General features: G+C 34.2%; 1 protein-coding gene across 1 annotated transcript in view; it reads right to left on the bottom strand.

Moving 5' to 3' along the window:
- Positions 1-23,437, bottom strand: part of LOC120307591 (calsyntenin-2-like) — a 44,310-nt gene extending 20,873 nt beyond the window's left edge. The window contains exons 1-5 of the mRNA XM_039342477.1: positions 23,348-23,437; positions 22,168-22,330; positions 10,783-10,949; positions 3,986-4,134; positions 3,178-3,404 (exon numbers count right to left, since the gene is read on the bottom strand). Coding sequence (XP_039198411.1) covers positions 3,178-3,404; positions 3,986-4,134; positions 10,783-10,949; positions 22,168-22,330; positions 23,348-23,437 — 796 coding nt within the window. The remainder of the gene's footprint in view (positions 1-3,177; positions 3,405-3,985; positions 4,135-10,782; positions 10,950-22,167; positions 22,331-23,347) is intronic.
- Between the last annotated feature and the right edge of the window lie 374 nt (positions 23,438-23,811).

Raw genomic sequence — 23,811 nt, 5'->3', positions numbered from 1 at the left:
AAGACTTTTCAAAAATGGATGACTCATATCTTTAATTCTTTTCTTAATATCAAGAGGATATGTTTCTATCCATAAATGTCAGCTTATTCCATTTGCCAAATTCCAGGTAGCAACAGAAATCTTCATAAATGAATAAATTTAGGAATATAATTTAGTACCATATTTATATTTCTTATTATTATTAACCCAAGAAGTTTGGTATCACTCATAACTTGCATGAACACAATGGCATCACTAAGAACGGTTTATATTTTCTGATCAACTTTGCATCTAATAAAGAAAAAAAAACTAATTTTATCCTTAATGGAAGAACAAGGAAGAAAGAAGAAAGAAGGAGATGATGAAGATGAAGATGGAGGAGGAGGAGGAGTTGCTGTGGCAACATATGTATTTCTAGAATTATTAAATTCACAGTTTTATTTATAGATTATTGAAAAGCCTTTTCCCAAATAGATAGATAACTTTTATTGTCATTTTTTACTGTGGGCACAATGGCACACATTAAAAATGAAATTTAGTTTCTTGCTCTCAAAGTGTACATATACACAACACACATTTAAACATACTATATACAATATATGTATAGACCTACACCCTTACATATAAGTAATATATAAATATTAATCATTGTCCACCTTGAATACATAATGGAAGGAGGAAGCTTTAGAGTTCACAAGGTTAATAGTGTATGGAACGAAACTGTGAATGAATTTGGATGTTCTGTTTTGGATACCATGAAACCTCATCCCAGAAGGTAACAAAGAAAATAGGTTGTGAAGAGAATGTGTAGTGTCCCAGACAATCTTGTGGACCCTGTTCAAACAACGCTTATATGCTATGTCCTGGATGGAAGGGAGGGAACTGCCAATAATCTTTTCAGCCATCCTCACCACTTTCTGTACCACCTTCCTGTCTGAAGCAGTGATGCTCTCGATCGTCCCTCTGTAGAAAGTGGTCAGGACAGGGGAAGGAAGATGTGCTTTTCTCATGTGACACAGAAAATGCAGGCGCCACTGTGTCCGCTTCTCCAGTGTCTCCAGTGCCAGCCTGCTTGTTAACTGCACACCCAGGAATTTGATGCTGGAAATCATCTCCAAAGGTGAATCATTAATGCACAGAGGAGTGTGGCTGTGCCTGCCTTTTCTGAAATTGACAATGATCTCTTTGGTTTTTCCAAAACCAAAGTTTTGGTTTAAAACTAGGCTGTTTTCCTTACACCAGTTCAATAAAATCTCAACCTCTTTGCAGTAAGCACCCTCATTGTCATCTTGAATAAGGCCCACTACTGTTGTATCATCCACAAACTTCACAATGTGGTTGGTGGCAAACCATATATAAACCATATATAAACAAATAGTTTATATACATAAACAAATAGTTTATATACTCTGGGCCTATTTAAAAGTTTACAATGAACTGAATGCTATGCCTGCATGTCCACTGTAAATCTATTATGTTATGTTAATAACATAACACAGAGAAGCTCAGCACTATTATTAAATGACATGTTTATTTGTAATACAAAGCAGAAGGCTGTGGACAAGTGGGTACAATATTGGTATCATGAATTATTCGTACTAGCACTACAAGGAACACCGTTTAGGCAACTAAGAACAAAAAGTTTAGAAAAACAAAACTGTGTGTTATTAAAGATTTCCTATTCCTCAAGGTTTTAAAATAATAATGTTGGAAATAACCAATAATCCAAAGATTTTCCAACACTAATTCACCAACTGGTCATAAAATGTATTTATGAAAAAATAACTTTTTGTACATCATTCTAAATCAAAATGCAATTTTGTTGAGCATGGCTGAGATGTGTGAATCCAACTAAAATGTCTTATGCGTGCCATCAGTTAAATGAATTATCTTTTATGATGAAGGCGAAGGCTATCCATTTCTGTCACTTTGGACAAATGACATCTCTTTCTCTCTCTGTTAATATGCAATAGATCAAGGTTAAATTGATCACTTTATTTATTTGCCTATCCTCTTGTTGCATACAAAGAAAATATTTAGGTTTTATCATTTCTCCATCAATAATAATTAGGCCATAATGTTTACAATAAATAAAATTATTGGGGGTATAGGACTGGCACTAACTATTGCTTCTAGACCTAATATACTCTGAGAAATCAGTTCACTTAAGCCTTCTTTCACTAGTCTGATGTACCAAAGAGCTTACTGACATTCTTTAGCTCCCTTTTCTGTTTTCTACCTGTCCTGAGCCACCTATTTAATTAAAACAAATTAACACAACTGGAGGAAATGCAGCTGTTCAGCAGACATAACTATGCAATATACAGTTAATTAGTTAATTCTAAAATTTCTATTTCTAACAGATAACTACTTAATTTTACTTTGCTCTATAGCTCTTTGCTATTTGAAGAGCTCCTCTTGAAAGTGATTCAGAGACTGCTGTGCTTAGTTAGCTCATTATGGTATTCTTACGGTGCATATATAGCAACTTTATTATTGGTGATAATAAACAGTGCAGGATAAGTTCATTTAAGAAACTGCTAACTTCCTTATAGACTTTTCCAATTTTTATAGTTTGATGTGGCTATTAGCTTTTAATTAGTTGTGAGTTTCAATATTTATATTTTTACTGCCCATTTTTTAATATTTATCATAACCAATCACTATTTTTTAAATGGAAATTAATATGTAATATTATAAATAAATTAAACAACCAAGGGTGATCTTCTCAAGTTGTTATTACCCATGGTATGAAGGTACAGGAAACTTTAATCATAGCATTTTAATTATAGTATTTATAAATGTTGCACAAGACAACATTGTCAAAGCTATCTCCTTAACCCTCCAAAGTTTACAAAAGACAAAGCAAAAAGGAATAGCTGTTCTTTTTTTAAAAAAAGTTGTTTTTTCTCTCCCTAAATCAGTGCTTACCTGATGTACATTTTGTTGGCTGGAGTATACCAAGCAGGGGAAGGCTGAAATAAAATAAGCTACTGCTTCTCCGATGTATTATGCACTTTACTGAAGGACAATAATATTTAAGAGGCATAGAACATATTACCTTGCCTGAAACAATCTTCTTTCAAGGTTACAACCATCTTAGCAAAGCCTGTTACTATGTTATTCATTTATATTTGATATTAAGTTCTACTTAAGTCACGGAAATCATAAACTTAAAAAAAAAAGTAACCAACAAACCTCTAGTCACTGTTTCCTTCAGGTCAGAGGGATGTTCCATTTTAGAAAGCGTGCTGACAATTCTGACATCCTGTAAAAGAATGACCCCTCTTTCATGTTCAAATTGTGTGGCAGGCCTTGCAAAGTGATCCATTCCAGTTATTGTAATCTTGGGCTCCTTGGCTTGTAACACCATTACATAGGCATCTATATCTGGAATACTAATGCAGGTATCTTCACCAAAACATCTGAAAAATATACCATTTAACTTCATGGAAGATTAAGAATTCATTCTTTTTTCTTAAGAAACACACAGTTGAAAAAGAATATTTATCCACACTTAGTCTTTAATGCCTACTCATTGACCAACTTCGGAATTACTTAGTCCCATGTGAGCATATTTCTCAAATTATTTATGAACAGTGGAGCATGCTATTGACAGGTATGATCTTTACAAAGGTCACTGCACCCATCCAACTTAGACTTATAAATAACACAACAAACAGTCAATGGTTAAATCTGATTATTATTTTTAATTACATACCCAAACTGATACTTAACAGGCTTGATAAAGCTATCTTGTTAAATGTGCATTGAGAACCTAATTTTATACTGAATGCATCAGAAGGCCATTTTCCACACATTTGAGAACTTCATCTGAAGTCTGTGGGAAGGCACAAATAGTAGAAATCATAGTAATTGTAACAATTAAGCTGCTGGAAAATTTATTAGAAGATTAATGTTGCTAATAAAACTCTTTCACTTGTCCTAAAATTAAAGTTCTCAACATGGGTTGCTTCTATTATCAAGCTTAGTGAATTTAACTTACTGGACTTTGGATGACACTTTAAGGCGACGAATACCTGAAGTTGGAAACTGTCTTGAGTTGATATAGGAGACTTTTTGGAGAGCTTGATTTATATTCTCAATGTCATCTCCTTCTATAACAAGGACTGACTGGGAAGGATTGAAGTGATACTGCAGAGGTGGTGAAAGGATATAATTAGTTTTTTAAGAAAATGATATGAAGCAACTCATTGTAACACCTAAAATAAGAAGCTTCTGAAGCCTGTTTCTTAGGTAAGATCATATCTTTAACAAAAGAAAGAAAATATATCATTTTATTAGCTAACACTTATTTCATCCATAAAAACCTCTGAAGAATAAGCATTCACAATCAGTCTCTACCACAAAGTTAGTAATTATTGTGCCTATAGTTAACTTCAATTAAAAGCCAAAACAAATACTTTCAATCAAAATAAATTTTTCTACAATTCAGATTTAACCAGGACAATCTGCCATTTCTATACATTTGTGTATACTTAGAAACAATTGTTAACACAAATGTTCTTGAAAGCTAGATACAAACTTGCATCAAGGCATGTCACTGTCAGGCCAACTCAAAAACACTGCATGAGACTTGCCCCTGACAGCTTGTTTCGTTTTTGCCACCTGCGGTCCAACTAGGCTCTGAAAATGACTGAAAAGGTGAAAATGAATGAAGAAACTTGCACCATGCCAGCTTCTAGATCAGAGACTAAAAATGTTTTGAAACTGAAACATTAAACTTTTGGATTCTTTTTCCCAATACACAGTTCGATCACAGAGACAACTGCTTGTCAATACCAGATAGCTGCTGGAGGCAAAATGAAAAAAAAAAAGCCATTTTGAAATCTCTAGCAGATTTCAAATAAAATCAGCCTCAAACAGGACAAACAAAGAGGTTGGGGCAAGTGGTGAACATGGATTAGATGCTGGGATGAAAGTAGTAAGGGTGGATGTCGAAGTGTAACATCCCCAAGCATGATTATTTTTTTTAAACACTTGTTCAGACTGCTTATAAAAATCTCTGCAGCAGCTAGAATTGAAGAACTGCACGTGCTTCAGGAGGCCAAAAATATTACTAATACATAACAAACACACCATCTTCACTCTTTTGTTACAGTAATATAATTTCATCAAGCAAGAAGAAACTTTCCAAAGAATGATTTCTGGGTTCGACTGGTAGCTATACAAGATTTAGGGCAATTTCCTTCAGCAACTCTTGAAGGCAAAAACAATGTTTGGTGTAATCTTCAACTAATTCTAGTTCAGAAGCATCAATTCCAAACTGTTTTGAAAATGATGCTTCTGGTTGCCAACTCATTCTGAGAATAATGTATTCTCAATTGATCAATATGACATTGCCATACTAGACCATCTGAACATTGAACTTGTATGCTACTAGTGCTTTGATATCAATGACAGTTGAGCAATCCAACTGCTTCTCGCTCCATAGAACCTTTCCAAAGACCTTTTCATTTAACAAACAGTAAATGAATACAGAATAGGAATAAAGCAGTTTTCCAGTTCTTGCTTATTTTGTAAATATTGCAAAGGATGAAAAGTCAAGGCTAGTTTATATTCATTGCCCCATATATAATTCACCAGAACTGATTCATGTTTTGAACAAGGAATAGTATGTTATACAGGAAGGAGCTGACCCAGTATCTTCCAACAATTTGCTTCAGTTAATCCAAGATTATCTGTACCATCTCCTCACCCTAGCCATTTGGTTGAAGATTATTTCAGTGGGCTAAGGAGACTGTGAAAGCTTGAAAAGGGGTACTGTTAATAAAATGCTTAAACTTCTTTGATAAACGCACATATGTTATCTAAGATGTTAATATCAAGCAATCTATGGTTTCCAAATAAGTGGAGCAATGCTGTTATTGTTGCACACTGCTTTGAATAAAAGTATACCATCATTAGTTCTTTTTCTGAAATAGTCTCACAAAATCAATAGAAAGTTGTCCTGAAGTGTTTTGATTACTTCCAAGGGGAATACCATTTTTTTCACTTCCCAGATCAGTCCCTAGCCAATAAACGTAACTTCTTGCCAAAACATCCTAATGTTTCAGAATGTATAACAGTTTGATGACCTCTTACACTACAGTAACACAATTTCCCTGCTAGAAAAAAACTTTATGGTGAGATGTCTCAAGTTGATGGTTTTGAATGGTTTAAATGCCAGTAGCCTGTGAACTGACCAACCTTTATACAGCCAATTTAACACATGAGTTACTTTGGGGTCTCAAGCAGGCAATCTTGTAATTTGATCAGCCTGAAATAGTGGGTGTGGGAAGGCCTTCAGCATTAAGACTGCAGTGTGGCAGTTTAAAATCTGGTATTTTATATGCCATGTGAGTCAGAATATTACCTCTGGCTATTGTTATTCCTGGCAACAGATAAGTGAGTTATCATTGGCATTAATCAAGAAACTGCAATGTTGCATACAAATATTAAGAGTATTTATAGGCTTTATATTAGAAAAGTTTCTCAAAGGAGATTTGAAATCAGTATAAATTTCAAAAGTATGGCCACAGAGAGAGCTGTGGAACTTTTTGACTCCTGGAATAAAACTGGGGCCTCTTTTTCCATTTGAACATAGTTCCTTTCAGAAGAAGACAAAGTCCTAGAATAATATCAAACTGGCACTCTGTGTTGTTTGGCATTGTGACGAAACATAGTTCCAATATTGTAAGGAAAAGTGTATGTAAGCAGCAGCTATTTTTTTTCATAATGAAGCAAATAAGTTTTTTTTTTTAAATTTCTAGAAAGCATACACATGCTGTTAAGATCAAAATCAAGTGAAGTGTTAATACCAATTTACAATGCCTTGGTAAGGCCACACTTGGAATACTGCATCTAGTTTTGGTCACCGCAATGTAAAAAAGATGTTGAGACTCTAGAAAGAGTATGGAGAAGAGCAACAAAGATGATTAGGGGACTGGAGGCTAAAACATATAAGGAACGTTGCTGGAATTGGGTATGTCTAGTTTAACGAAGAGAAGGACGAGGGGGGACATGATAGCAGTATTCCAATATCTCAGGGGCTGCCATAAAGAAGAGGGAGTCAAACTATTCTCCAAAGCACCTGAAGGCAAGACAAGCAACGGATGGAAACTAACCAATGAGAGAAGCAACCTAGAACTAGGGAGAAATTTCCTGACAGTTAGAACAATTAATCAGTGGAACAACCTGCCTCCAGAAGCTGTGAATGCTCCAGCACTGAAAGTTTTTAAGAAGAGACTGGACAGCCACTTGTCTGAAATGGTATAGGGTTTCCTGCCTGAGCACGGGATTGGACTAGATTGGACTCCAAGGTCCCTCCCATCATCATCATCAATCATCATCATCATCATCATCATCATCATCATCATCATCATCATCATCGCACAGTCAGCCAGATGTTCAGACTGGATTTGGCATTTTGTCTACCTATCGAGTCTTTACCCAGAACCTGGGATAGGCAGATGTGGATGTTTGATGGTATTACAGATATCGTCGCAGGATGGAAGCAGTTCCCAGTAAGGCCGCCTTTTGCAATTGACTAATGGCAAATTTGTCAATGCCAATGGTGTTCAAGTGGTGCTCCAGTTGTTTTGGGATTGCACCCAAGGCACCTATTACTATTGGTACTACCCTTGCTTGCTTTTGCCACAGTCTTTCTATTTCTATTTGTAGGTCTTTGTATTTTGTTATCTTCTCCTGGTCCACTTTCTTATTAAAAATTAAATATGCATGTCAACCATACATTAAATCCCACCCTTCAAGAACAAGAATATCCTTATTTGTTAAATTAAGCCAATCACTTATCCAAGTTAAGGCAGCTGCATCATAGTATAATTTCAAGTTAGATGCTTTAAGTCCTCCTCTTTCTCGGGCATCTTGCAAAATCTTAAACTTAACCCTTGGTTTTTTCCCAGCCCAAATGAATTTATTGATACCCTTCTGCCATTCCTCCAAATTTACATCTTTTTTTAAAATAGGTATCATCTGAAACAAGAAAAGAAACTTTGGTAGAACATTCATTTTTACAGCTGAAATTCTCCCCAACAGTGACAATTGCAGTTTTTTCCAGTCATTTAAATCCTTTTGCACTTTTGCCCATAGTAATTCATAATTATTTTTATACAATTTTCCATTTGAGGCAGTTAAATATACTCCCAGATATTTAACCTTTTTCACCATCTGAAAACCTGTGGCTTTAACCAAACTTTCCTTGTCATTGGCTAACATATTCTTAGATAATATCTTAGTCTTATGGTTATTGACTTTAAAACCAGAAACTTTTCCATACTGTGTTATAAGTTCTAATAGACAATCAACCGCTCTAATCGGTTGTTCCAAAATCAAAACCAAATCATCCTCAAAAGCTCGTAATTTATACTCATTTTTTCTTATCTTTATGCCCTTGATTACCGTTGATTCTCGAATCTGGATCAACAAAATCTCCAATGTTAAAACCTGAGCAGCTCTTCTCTTCCCTTTCTCCCAGGGAGGAGATTCAAGCCGTGGGACAGCTGATTGTCAAAGTCCCGCAGCTTTTACACAACCCAGGAACGGGCTGCTTTGTGAAAAGCAGCCATCGTAGCTGCTTGATCCACCGGAAGCCCTTTAACTAAACATCTTTGACTGGATAAATATACAAAGCAACAATATGGAAGCTATGGAATGCCCTGTAATACTGAAAGTTCTGACTTCACATTCTCTTTTTAATTGAAGTTACAATTTGTCAAATTGCTACACAATTTCCTGAAGTATACTAGCAAGTTATTCAACTTTTGATTTCATAATTAGGATTTAATCAAAGCACAGCATTACATCCAAGATTCCCAAAAGCAGAATCTCTGAAATGATGGAATATCCCAGACAGTACGGAAATTCTGGAAAGGGCAGATTCCAAACTTGAATTGTAGAGCAGATAATTTCCTATGTTGGCTAATGGCAGTTAGTCATCTGCTACAGTATCAGCAACAGCTAGTTGTACATTTTTAGTCTCTATTCATGCCTTCTCCAATTTTTATTGACTGCTCCCTATCCCCATTCCAAGAACAGCTGGCAGTACACTGCAAGCAATATTAATGTTGTATAAATGCCTTATTTACAGTGTATTCATAATCTGTATGAAGTCTATTTTTTATATTACATTTAATACTGGCCTGGAGCATTTATGGGGATGACAGTGAAATCAAAGACCTACCCCTTTTATGCATGTATTAATGTCATGCATTTACCAAGGAGTATGCTTTTAATCAGGCAGCTGTAACTATCATGTTGGCTTTTTGTAACAGAATGTTTGAATGAACCTGGGGGAATGAAGGGAAGAGATGCAGTGGTAGGATTCAAATACGTGAACAACTGGTTCTCTGTGTGGATGCCACTTCAGGACATCCATTCTGGGCCTGGGCAACCAAAAAATAGCTACCATACTGGTTTTGCTGAACTGGCTGAATCCCACCACTGAAGAGATGTTACCTAGGAAACAATCGGACAAGAGATGGAGCTCAATGATCAGATAAAAAAGCTTAGGATGGAGCCACCATGACTAATTAGGAGGTTAAAATTGGAGGTGGGAAGTTTGTATCTTCAGACTTGTAAGATTCTGTTAATGCAGAATTACAATAAAGTAGGATTAGCTCATCTAGTCATGTTTCCTGACTGGTTTACTTGGAAGTAATATTTTTTATGTTTTTTGAATAGACACAATTATTATTCAATATTTCATTGCATTCTCTTTGTTATTTATATCATACAGCCTTTCATTAATTAGGTATTATGCAACCTAATGGGTGAGTACATTGATATGAATTGACAAACGCTCAAATGCACAGGAGTTATTTACAAAATGTCACAAACTGAATTTAAAGTCAGAAAAAATTATAATGTAATACAATGCAATACATTTTTGTAGAACTTATTTTCAAACTTTTCAGAATTTGAGAGTGTTGATTTGCTGTAGCTAACACAGTGAAGAGGTTTCTGGAACCTTTAATGACAAACAAAATGAATATTCTGTTTTCAATATGAGTATTCTAATTTGTTTTTTAAAAGAATAAAAATTATGGAAAGTATAGGACTCAGTGATTCTGATAGATTGAATGTATCTGTAAAATGTTTGTGCCACTATTTTTTCAATGCTTATCTACTGTGGTTTACCCCCATTGGTGGGGCTGTCATAAGGTTCGTATGCATAATGTGTTGCAGTTTGTGAAATCTGCACTAGCAGCTTGATTTTTTAAAAAGTTCAGATGAATTGTTCTTAGAATAAAAAATAAAAAAGTAATTTGTGTCTGTTAGTGCTCAAGTCCTCAAAGGTGCAATCTGTGCTAGAACCTTTTTGATCATACTAATATGTTATGGCCTCTGCAAACAATAACAAAACTGGATCTATCTGCTGCAGACAATTCTAATTATGAAATTTTAATCTCATACTTTCACAACTTGCAGAGGTTTTGGGGGTTGTGTGTGAAGACTTTTACAAGTTTTACATCCCTATTAATATGGATGTGTTTGTGTGTTGCATTTCATGGGAAACTAACTTGCTTCTACACAGAATCATTTCACTGACAGAATGAAATGGAAATCCTGAATGGTTGTGAAACACTTATACCATCTGATTTCTATAGGTCTACACTAGAAAGAACACAGTTGGTGTCCCAATGTTCCACTTCTACTTTGTCTTTGTGTGACTTTATGGCAAATTAGATTGCTTCTTGGAGTGCTTTTGCGTTCTATCTTGTGCTCTACATCTCATAAATCAGTTTTAAATGTTAGTAAAGATTATATCAGTTCACACCTTACCTTTATTCCTTGGCCAAGACTCTCCAGGGAATTAATATCCAAACCTTCCTTGCAAGCCTGCAAGCAGGAAATCACTTTCTGACTCTTAATTTTGCCTGGTCGTATGGTAAGACTGGCAAGACTGCCATGGAAATACTGAGCAAATCTGGGCTTTGTGACTTCTCCTCCTATTGAAAATGAACCACAAATTGTCATGTCATTCATACATGCAAATTTATTTAGGAATATCAATATTCTCAGCACTGTCATATACTGTATGTTTTAAACAATTTACGTTAACTGGGCTGCTATTCTTATCAACAAAGATGTAAGAAAAAAATGGCTTACACACTATTATTTTGGAGTAAATAATTCTAATTACAATTCTATCATCATAATTGCACATATTTTAGGTGTGAAAATATATCCTAGCCTGAAATATAGCATTAAAAATTCATTTTTGTAACATATGATGGAAAAACTGTTCAGTGTAGAAACAGAATAAATTCAGCATCTCATTATGTTAAATATATAGAGAGATTCATGTTCAATATAGTAAAACAAAAAGCTGAAAATAGCATGCCAGATTTAAAAATAACATATCAGCCAAATCTAAACCAGGAATAGTAATCTCTCTGAAAGCAGAAATAGTTATGCTAAATTAACAAAATGTCCACCTATAAAATTTGCTTAGCTACAACACTAATTTACATAATACTTCTATGCTTCTCTGTAATATTCTTGAAATATAGATAAGGAAAAAATAAATAACCAGTTTCAATAATATTGGTGTGAAAAAAGTATACATTTACAGGAACAGATTGGAAAGATTTTTATGAATGTGCATGATTTCCACTCTCTTTTAACCTTCTGGGAAAGTGAATTCTTATAGAGATTTTCAAAGGATCAAGATAACGATCAAAGACCAATGAGCAGAGCAGTGATGGTGCAGTGGTTAAAATGCAATATTGTGGGCTGACTTTGCCTATTGCCAGGAGTTTGATCCTGACTTGCTCAAGGTTGACTCAGCCTTCCATCCTTCCAAGATCAGTAAAATGAGAACCCATATTGTTGGGGGCAATGTGCTGGCATTGTAAACTGCTCAGAGAGTGCTGTAAGGCACTATGAAGTGATATATATGTCTAATGCTAAGCACTATTGCTAAGTGTATGCGGGAGGAAAGATATAGCGGATATTTATGAAAGATAATAGTGGCAAAAAGTATTAATCTAAAATATGTTAAAATCAGTCACTTAGTAGTAATTCTATGAGCTATAATTACATCTATGGTACAGTTCTGCTCCATACTGAAATATTCCAGCAAAATAAATTCTGAAATTTATCAGAAGTTTCCAGAAATTATATACTGAATTTTGTGGATTTTTAAACATTAAAATACTGTGACATGTATTATGTATATATAAATATTAACAGTGAAATAGTTTTGCTTTGGAGAAAGAGATCAAGTTCCAAAGAAACAGAATTCAGAATATCATGGCATCAGTTATTATAATTGACAACATTTGCTTAAGATGATATTGGTTTATACAGCAAGAAAAATGAATGAGCAACAGATATTTTTCTGGATCTTGTTTCACAAATTGATGTAAATATGAGTATTTTTATATTAAAATGTTTCACCGTTATAAATAACTATTAGGAATAAACAGGTTAGCATCATTTGTATGAAAACATTCCAAATCTTTCCTGGGAAAGAAAGCAAGCAAAGTCTACAGCACTGATAAATGAATGGGAATCCTTATGGTTCAAGATATCATTCAGCTGAACAATCATATCTTTCAGTGCCAAACATCAGCCAGACAACAAAATTAAATAAAAGAGACAGTTCAGGTGAAACGTATTCATACATCCAGGGAAAAAAAAGAAAAAAAAGACTGAAACCACCTGCATCATAAAATTAATGATAAATCTTACTGCCACTGTAACCATCTGAGCCCAGCCAAATGTAGCCAAGCTTCAGAAGCATTTAGTTACTTACTTGTAACAATCAATAATACAATTATGTTTGCAAACTTGAAATGGCTTTTCTGTATCTAAATATGCCATGATAAAATTAACTATTTAAGTAGTTATGACAAACATTTACTCTTGTCAGTGGAGAGTCAAACACTGATACAGATACTGTAGATATCTTCATCTTAGATACACATCTCTAAGCTTCCCTCACACTTTAGTAGAATCAAAAATTTAAAAGGGATTATTTTGGCTTTCAATATCAGTCCATTGTTCAGTACATGGTATCCCATTTAAAATCTTCCTAATAGCTACTGGTTTAACTTCTTGTTTTAACACATCCAGTAAAAAGAAGCTCAGTATTTCGCTCAATAATTAATTCAGCTATTATGAAGCTGATTTTACTATCATTGTTAAAATTCATCTGATTAACTGTAACTTAATGCCATTGTCTTTTGTTATAATTTGGAAAGACAGTTGTTTAGCTTCCAGGTATGAATTGATCTCATTGTTTAAAAAAGAGGAAAATGTAAAGAAAATAAGGAGTATCTTGGGGGTAGATGCCAAGAAAGACAGGCAGAGAATTTAGATACTCCATGGATAGATTGTAACTCCATGGATAAATTCTGCACCTATGTTTTAATTAAATAATTAATGCTACTACATGCAGTTCTTAGGATGGACATTGAAAACCTTATGATTTTCACCTTTAACTCATGGGATACAAGGCAAATTGAATTCTAGCTAATTTTCTTTGCAGACCTTGATACAGAAAGATTACTTATAACTTTAAAAAAGGAACCAGTTAAATCTTGGCTTTATGGAAGATGTTTTCTTTTTATAGATAAATAATACTGCCATGTAATGATATATTTTAAAAGAAAAAAGACACATTACTAAAGTATTATTGAGGTAACTGTTTAGATGTTCAAAAAAGAACTGCAAAAAGTAAAAATAGGACAAATTATTATTTTTATTCACCAGCACTATTTTTATTCATCACTTTGAAACTTTTATTCCAATAGCATACTTGAGAGAATTTCCTAAAAAAAAAATACAAGTTTAATTGCATGCTAATAAACTGAATAATAGGAAAAATTGTGCAGATAAATGATATACATGGGGGAAAGACTACATAGAAAAATCCATGTATTTCTGGAAAAATTAATAATCTATATAAAATATATAAAGTATCACGTATTGGTTTCCTGGCACTATTTTTTTAAATCATTCTGTTTGATATTTAATAGAATGAAATAATGCACAAGTAGCTACAATATGCATATGTATCTAATTTAGACTGATTAAGTACATCCAGACTTATGGGACTGTGAACTATAATCTAACGTTATATTTTATATTTTATATTTTATATATATATATATATATATATATATATATATATATATATATATATATATTTAGCATATTTGATCTGTTCTCTTATTCATGCATTAGCCAATAATAACCATGGGGCAATTGAGAATGCTCATGCCATGTCTGTCTTCCCTGTGCAGGTGGCTAAAATGACTGCTGAGTTTTTCAAACAAGTTACTCTGAATATAGTCACAATCACTGATTGATTTAGCTTCATTAACTATAGCCAACCACAATTAAATATATTTTATATTACTATATCAATAAGGAGAATTTGGAGAAAAAGAGGGCATAGAAAGATTTTTTTTTCCTGTTTTATATCAGCAATAGGGATTACTTGTATGTTATGTGTTGAAAAAAATCATTGCAAATTATTTTTATTATCATAGCATTTTTCTACCCCTTTGGCCTTCAATCTCAATAAAAGTGATACAATCCATCATTAAAAGCCTAAAGAGTAATAAAGCCCCAGGTGAGGATTTTTTGCCAGCAGAATTATTTAAGAAATTCCTCGACTGGTCGGATCCAGTACTGGCAAGTCTTTTTACACCTGCCATATATCAGATGGATGGAAGATGGCAATAGTTGTCTTTATATATAAAAAAGGAAATAAAAAAGATCCTAGTAATTATAGGTCCATTAGTCTTATTGACCTTGTAGAAAAAATATATGCTAGGTTCCTTTTGTATAAAATTGAAATTATCATTATCATTATTATATCCTTGCAGAAGAACAAGCAGGTTTTAGACAAAACCGATCTATCATTGATAACTGCTTTGTTCTGAACCATCTAATTGCCAAATATGCCTATAAGAGGAGACCCCTGTTTGCTGCTTTTATAGACCTTACAGTAGCATTTGATACTGTAACCAGAGAAGTATTATGGAGTAAATTGACATCTCTTAAAATAGAACCTAGACTGCTAGCTTTGATTAAAGCCCTTTACGCAAGTACCTGTTTGAAGGTGTGGCATGGGGTTAATGGGGCCCTGACTAACAGAATTCACACAAATAAAGGGGTAAGACAAGGGGTATATCCTAGCCCCATTATTATTTAATCTATACATTAATGACCTGCCAGGGTTAATGAAGGATCCCATGGTACATATGCCAATGATCCTAAACATATACTGTAACAGCTTGCTCTAGGTCGATGATATGATCCTATTATCATATTCACAAGTAGGATTATTCAGGCTATTAAGAAGGTTTAACTCCTATTGCCAGGACATCTCCCTAACCATCAGTAAATCTAAATAAAAAATCATGGTGTTGAAAAACATCATGAGAGACATAGATAGTAATTAGATGGTGAACCAATTGAACAGGTTAACACCTTTGTATACTTAGGCATAACGTTTTCCAAGTCTGGATCTTGGGCTTGCCATCTTCAATGGAGCACACTCAGAGCAAAGGCTTGTTTGAATCTACTGCTTAAATTAAAGAATCATAGTTATCCAGGGTCCCAAGTCCCATTAATCAGAGTATATAAGGCTAAGGTTACTTCTCTGCTCTTGTATGGAGCAGAAGTTTGAGGTATATACTCAATTACAAGACTATAACAAATGCAATCCCAGCACCTGAGATCTATTTTGGGCATAGATGTAAGAACATCTACTGCAGCAGTTAGAGCTAAACTGGGAATCTATACAATTCAAGCTCTATCCAAAATTAGAACATATAATTACTGGCATAAAATTAATGAAATGGAGAGTGATAGACTCCCTATGTTATGCCTACTAGAGCAGATAAAATTACAACCACAAACTTCCTGGTTCGCTAAATTTTGTAAGAAGGTAGATTGTAGGAGTGATCGTGAAATATAATTTGATCATATTTTATCTATCTACATATTATATTGCTGTATTTGATACTAATTTCATTTTTAAAATGTATTTTATCTCAATTTCATTTTAAACTGTATTTTATTTCTATTTTATTTTAAATTGTATTTTAACCAATTCCATTTTAAATTGTTTTTACTGCATTTTAGTATAACGTGTGTTTGGAACTCTGCACCTTTATGTGGCCCATGGGCTAATCAATAAAGTAATTAATTAATAGCATTTTCAAATATAATAGGAAAAAAGCCTGTATTAAAAGGTAATTGCTTTATATTGATCAACAGCAATTTCTTTCTAAATTCTGCTCTAAATACAGCTAATGCAATGTAGTGGATGTGGATTGGCTGGGATTCAGATATCTAATTCAGATTGCCTTGACCAAGTCTTTATTTGTTATGTCATAGGATGAATAAATAACTTAATGTACTAAGTGAGTAGCTGACAAAATTGTTGCTTGAGAAGGAGAAATTTGGAAAAGACTGTTTTGACATATGACATCTTCCTGAAAAGCTCTTTTATGATGTGTGATAACTCTTTAGTTTGTAGTACATTTTTCAGTGCAGTAGAAAACAAGCACAAGTTTTAGAAATCTTTAATCAATGTGTTTCATACAAAATATAATTTGGGCACTACTTGTATTTCATCTGAATGGCAAAAGAAATGGCTATGTTCAAATGCAAAAAACTAATTGGTTAGAGATGACTGTCTTCTATTCTCCATTCAATCTTATTCATAGAGAGAGAAGATGATAGGCAGATGGACAGACATCCAGATATCTGAATGACAGAATAGTAGGTGGCACTAATAATGTCTTCTCTTATAATATGGAACACTATCAAAAATAAACTGAAATTGTATGAAACTCATGTTTTCTAGCCAATAAATGAAATGTCTGAAAATATGTAATTTTATGTTGAAATTGATTTTATATGTGTATAGTAATCAATAGCACCCGAACTTGCTTAATTGTGGTCTGCTAGATTTGGCTTTCTCTTATGTTTAGGATAGATTTACTTTTTATTACCTAAATAAAAAGCCAGTTTGATCTAGACCAGGGGTGTCAAACTGCCGGCCTGTAGGCCAGTTTCATCATACCCAAGTTGCACCCACCCTATTGCCGGCAATAGAAAAAGAGTCGCGATACATCGCAACACGTCACGTGACGTGGTGAGTTTGTCACCCATGGTCTAGAATAGGGGTATCAAACTGCCGGCCTGCAGGATGGACGCATCACCAGGAAACCGCGCCTACCCCATTGCCAGCAATGGGGAAAAAGCTCTGATACGTCACGTGACATCACATGACGTTGCGAGTTTGATATGTTTGGTCTAGAGGTTAAGGAATAAGGCTAGAAACAGAAAGAGTGTGAATTCTATTTCCACCTTAGACATGAAAGCCAATTGGGCCAATTATTCTGTCTCAGCCAACTCACCAATTATTTTTTTGCATTTGAATTAATAGGAGGAAGAAGAAACTTTAGGAAAGAAGAAGCATTAGGAGGAAGAAGGAGCACTGCTGCTTTGAGTTATTTATAAAAATAATAAAGGCAGAATGGATGGGTGGGTGGATGAATGAATGAATGAGTGCCAGTTTGATGTTGTGGTTAAAAGGCAGGCTAGAAATTGGGAGACCATGAATTCTAGTCTTGTCTCAGGCATATATCTAGCTCGGTAAGGCATAAGAAGGAGGCAATGGTAAAACATTTCCAAGTTTTTCCAAGAAAGCTGCAGGACTTGTTCTGGTAGTTACAGGAGTCAACAAGGATTCAAAGGCAAAACAAAAGCAAAGCTACTCACATTTAAGTGAGGTTCTTTATTTTCAAAATTCCTTTTAGTTAAACTTTTCGTTTTGTTCTTACCTCTAGGAAATTATTTTAATTCTTTTATGCTAATCTTTATGCCTGTAATTATATTTGCTTTGTGTTGATTAATGGCAACAATTCATCTGATTTGAGTTTGGAAGGCAGTTTTATTTAATACAATAAAGATGTTTTGTTTTTTGTTTTTATAGTACTATTGATAATCTTTTCCCTCTAAAACATACATTTTAGTGATGTATTTTTTTTTAAAAAATCTCTAAATTTTTCCTTCAGAAATGGCAAACCATGAAACTGTTTTCTGTTTATCTATTTTATTTCTGTTGTTATTGTTGTATTTTTTGACGTTCTAAAAAGTGGCAATCAATGGACCCAGAAATATATTTCAGGAAACAACCAACCAAGAAGAAAAGAATGAAGACAGGACTTCAAGTGAGGGATTAAGTTTTTAATGTGATCTGCAGGGGCATGTAGAAAAAAAAAGGAAGAAGGGAATAAAACACTAATAACTAAAGAAACATTTCATGTTCAGTAAAATGTTGTACATTATTCAGAATTCAACATTTTGGCTGGCGAATTCTTGAATTAAATATCAAGTTGAATATTATGCTTTGATTCAGTTTTCTTCCATTATTTTCTTATAGTTTGCCAAGTCCTCTTTATGTATAGGTGAAATCTCTTAGCAGAGAGTTCTATTCATTTAGGGTATGAACTGATATTATGAAATAATCATAATAACCAGAGTTTAACAAAGAATACCACATGAACTACACATAGTATTCCACCTATTCCACATGGTCAAGTGTCTTTGCATAGAATCAAATGCAATATGTAGAGAAAATCATTTGGTTTTGTATTCCTTTTGGGTTTGAATGTGTCTTTCTCAATCTCAGGTCTTCTGCAAGAGGTCTGGGAACACACAGTTTGTTAGTTGTTCCTAGCACTGTACTCTTGTGGACAGAAAGCTCTGATGTTCTTCTTGTTATCACCACTGGGACAATGTTGGCTTTTACTTTCTATATCATTTCAGGTTCCTTCTTCAGGTCTGCTACTTCTCCAGTTTCTCATATTCCTTCTTCTCCTGATACTGCTATCACTTGGCACCACTACATCTCTTACCATAGTTGTCTTCTGCTTCTTGTCTATCATCATGATATCTGGTTGATTGGTTAGTACCTGCCTGTCTGTCTGAATTTGGAAGTCCCACGGGTTCTTAGCACTTCTATTCTCCAAGATTTTTTGAAGAATCTCCCATCTGGACTTGAGAGGATCTATTGCATACATTGTACAAAGGTTCCTGTACACAATGCCAGCTACTTGGTTGTATCATTCAATATATGCTGTTCCTGCCTGCATCTTACATCCTGCTACTATGTGTTGGACTCTCTCTGTTCTGCCTGTACCGTAGGTCCTGTCTAGAGTGGTAAACCCCTGCTTCTTTGGATCTTGTGCTTAGTGCCTGATAGGATTTCTCACTGTCTGCCTATTCAACTATCTGTACATATCGTGTACATCTGTACATCTCATTCTTCTGTTTGATCATCTTCCCATGTCTGCTGCTGCTATCTCAGGCATTCTCTTAGCAGCACATCTTTGGATGCCAACTTACTGATGTGCCCTTGAATATTCTGGGCTTCATCTTGGACAGTAACTTTGACATTCAGTAGACCCCAGCTGTCCCCCCTCCTTTTTCTTTTTTGCTGGTGTACAATTTCTGGGTGTTGAACATCAGGTAGAAACCTCCATATATTGTGAAGAAATTCTGGGTCAATCCATTAGCAGTCTCTATGCCTTCCTTTGTTTAGCTAACAATACCATAAAGATATATGTTTTGATGGCATGGATCTTATTATTCCCTTGAGCTGAGTTTTCAGGGCCTGTCTGTCAGCCCTCCTGGGTAACTGGGTAGAAACAACACCAGATGAGCTAAATCTATTTCACTATATTAACAGAATCTTGTAAGTCTGAGGTACAACTTCCTGCCCTCAACTTTTTACTACTAGATCCATTAGGGAGGTCCTTTTCTAGTTTCTTTGTTTGACTGTAAATTGACCACAGATTCATACCTTTCTTAGCTGGTAGGCAGCACCTCCTTTCTCTTTTCCTCAAGTTTATCCATGCATTTCATTCCATTGTCTTATCCTTTGGTGGTAGTTGGTTCTTGCTGTCTTTCTTGTCTCCTTATTATGGTTCCTATCTTTCTGTGGGATACCAAGGTACTGTAGCTGGTCTGTATGCCTGCTATGTGGTTTGCTGGTAGTTCCACTGCATCAGTCTTAACTACTTTCCCTCTCTTTACTACCATCAAGCTACACTTCTCGAATCATCTGGTAGTGGTACTATCTATTCCACATTGTTTTATCTGACCAAAGTAGGCTGTGATCCAGCTATATCCACAGTATTTTGCTTGTCTAATAATTTAATCACTTTATTAAAGTAATCATTAAGGTTTATCTGGCATGTTCTGTTTCTAACAAACCCATGCTGGCTTCTAGTGATTGCTATGTTCATTTTTAGGCACTCAGAAATATGCTGCTTGATTATCCTTTCTAGGATTTTCCCAAGTATTGATGTGAACCTAACTGATCTATAGTTTCCTGGATCCATTTTTTCTTCCCTTTTTGAAGATTATAATCACATCAACTCTCTTCCAGTTCCAGATAAGTCTTAGGAGCTAGGGCTAGGAATTCCAATTTTCAATCAGGTTTGAGATATCAACTCCCTCAACTCCCTTAACTCCTTTTTTGTGTGCAGTGGGTCAAGAGAGTTTTTATTACTTAAGAATATTTCACAGCTCAGTCAAGATAACACTTTCCTATGGTTCAGATGGAAGAGCATAGATTGATTCACAATGTTTCCACTTGTCCTCAGCCTCCTGAAGATGGCAGGAGTGGGGATAATTACATGAAAATTCAAAAATCTTTCCTTCTATCCAGATACATTCTTCCTTGCATATGCTTGACCAGAAGTGCAAAGCTGGAAGTGATATCATTTCAGATCCAAGGTGGCGCAGCAGTTAGAGTGCAGTACTGTAGGCCACTTTAGCTGACTGTGTTCAGCAGGTCAGCGGTTCAAATCTCACCGGCTCAAGGTTGACTCAGCCATCCATCCTTCCGAGGTAGGTAAAATGAGGACCCAGATTGTTGGGGGCAATGTAAATATATATATATATATACATTGCTTACTGGTGTACACCGCTTACAGAGTGCTTGCATTTAAAGCGGTATATAAGTCTCATAAATAAATAAATAAAATTTCAAAATAAATAACAGCTATGAGACTAACTAAGACTTTACAACTTATTAACTATAGCACATGATTGTCCAGCACTTAATTTCTAATTAGCTGACTATTTGAAACATGAGAGAAAAATGGAAAGAATATAATACTATAGTCATAAACCAAATATAATCAACATCACCACCACCATCATATAATGAATAGGAATTAATAATGTTTTGATAGCTTTTTGTAATATAGTATTCTTCATGTGATTTAGGATTGCCAGAACTCATTAAATCACCCTCCCCAAAAAGTGATTGAAAATTAAGCTGGATAGAAATTCTGGACATTTCAACTCCAATACATATACAGAGTCAGATTGTGGAAGGTGCACATTAGGGTATACTTTATTACATTAAGAACAATTATCTTTACTTCCATAGTAAAATGCTATATGTATATAAATAAAATTCAACATAAAACAAGCTACATTAGAGCCCCACACTTTAGGAAGTACAGTACATGATTTCACAGTTCATATATATCTTCTTGAATTCAAACTGTTAAGTCATACTAAGCTAACACCAAACAAATCACAGTACATGAATTAAGTGAAAGAAAGTAATGAAAGAGAATCATCAAGCTATTTAATTAATGATGTAATGGTAGTAAAAGAAAAGTACAGAAAATGAATCAAAATAAAACATAACTACTTAATTAATTATTTGGAATGGAATAGGGCAACATTTTTTAGTCAGGTAATTTTTAACAATTTGCAAGACAGCACAGTGTATAATAAATGAAACATAATTTCTAATTCCAGATTTCTATTTCTAAAATAGAAAAGGTCTGGGATTTTGCAGATTATTGGAAGAATAGATCTGAAAGACTAGACACATACACACACACAAATTTCAAAGTACTATTTTCTTGTTGCATTGAGAATATCTAAATTGTTCAATAAATGCTTGTTTTCTAAAAATAAAATTATATTACTTTTTTTGCATGTGCAGGGCCTGCATTTCTACATCAAACTTTACAAAGGTCTAAATGTAGAGAGAGAACTTTCCTCAGCTGGCATTTAAACTATGATTTCATTAAATACAACCCTCTATTTAATAGAAATATCAATACAGTGAAATTTCAATTTAAGCATTCAAATTAATATAATTACCTTGCCAACAGGCACCCACAGTGAGTTGCATTGCTATGTGTGAGGGATGAATAGGCCAGTCATTAGTTACAAGATATGGTTCATATGTTGTACCATCCATATACAAAGTAGCTACTGGGAACTCAATGTTGACAACATAGTAGTGCCATTCTTTATCACAAATCTAAAGAATAGAAGAAGAGGAAAGAAAATATTACCTAGCTTCATGAACAAAGTTTGGGAGATGATCAATCAAAACAAATGAATTTTGCTCTACTTTAAACTGGAGAGGACTTTCATGGTCCTGTTACACTTTTATGTATATAGCATACAATATTTATTTCAGAATTCCTTTTTGCATAAAAAGTGTAAATACATACACAATTTGATCAAATGCTGTATGATTTAGCCACATATGCATGTTTATTTTTTCCCCAAGTATATGCTGTTATAAAATATAGTGCAGCAATTGGAAGAAATAACTAAGTAGATTTGTTCCTAGGGATTTTATTAGGATTCACTTCCTATGCAGAACGAACACCAATAGGAAAGAATAAAGGCTCCATCTCTTTCTCCTCTTCTCAAATATTCATCCATAAATATTAGAACAGTTTTCTCAGAGGTAATAATATCTGTATTAAAGGGAAGGTATAATTTCAATCTACAAACTAGGGATAAATAACAGTACAATCACCATTTCTCTAATACAACATGAAAGCTCACTATAATTTTCTTCACAATTTGGCAACAGCTGGTTACCTAAAGAATCTATTCAGATGGATTTGTTTAGTTATAATTCATGATATCTATTTGTTTAAAATGCTATAAAATTGCAAGCAGAAGGATAATTAAAAACATAGCTGTCATCTGTAAATTAATAGCTATAATCTATTAATTATTACTGTAGCTATGACTCTACTTGATCAATTACATTTCTTTAAATTCTTTTGCTGTCAGGCTGTATTTAGATACTGGGTCCAGTTCTGGGCACTGCATTTTAGGAAGGACTTTATCACATTTGAGAATATCCAGAGGAAAACAACTAATATCATAAGAGCTTGGAAGGGAGAAATTACAAGGAGCTGGGTGTGTATAGAGACATAACTTTCTTCAAGCTGTCATGTAGAATGTGGGGTAGAATAACTTAGAGTTGTTTCAGCTGACAAGACAAGGTAGAAGGATTATAAAATGTCTAACATACAGATTTCAGTTGGACATCAGGAACAATTCTTAACAGCAAGATCTGCTCAGAAATAGAACAGACCGTCTCAGCTAGTGGTAGATTCTTCATTACTAAATTATTTAAACAGATGCCAGATTTGTCAGGGATAATATAGTTGTGGTTTCCTGCATCAGGTCGGAAATTGGACTCAAGGATCTCTGAAGCCCTTTGCAAACTATATATTCTATGATTTTTTTAAAAAAATAGCAGCTCATTTCACAAGATCATACAGTTTTCATCAAAGATCAGTCACCTTAGATAAAACAACTTTATGCAACATCTAGCTCAGGGGTTCTTTTTTGTTTTTTACTTATATTGTATGTTGCTAGAGTTGTGTGTAGTTGATTTTCTCCACTGAAATGGTTATCACAGAAGCATTTAAATGTATGACCATATTACGGTATTTTTATCACCATCACTCTATTCATTTGTTGACATTTTTG

Source organism: Crotalus tigris, unplaced genomic scaffold, assembly GCF_016545835.1.
Source record: "Crotalus tigris isolate CLP2741 ecotype Arizona unplaced genomic scaffold, ASM1654583v1 scf7180000017792.2578787, whole genome shotgun sequence".
NCBI classification, from domain to species: Eukaryota; Metazoa; Chordata; class Lepidosauria; order Squamata; family Viperidae; genus Crotalus; species Crotalus tigris.
This window is presented reverse-complemented; position numbering and strand designations above follow the sequence as displayed.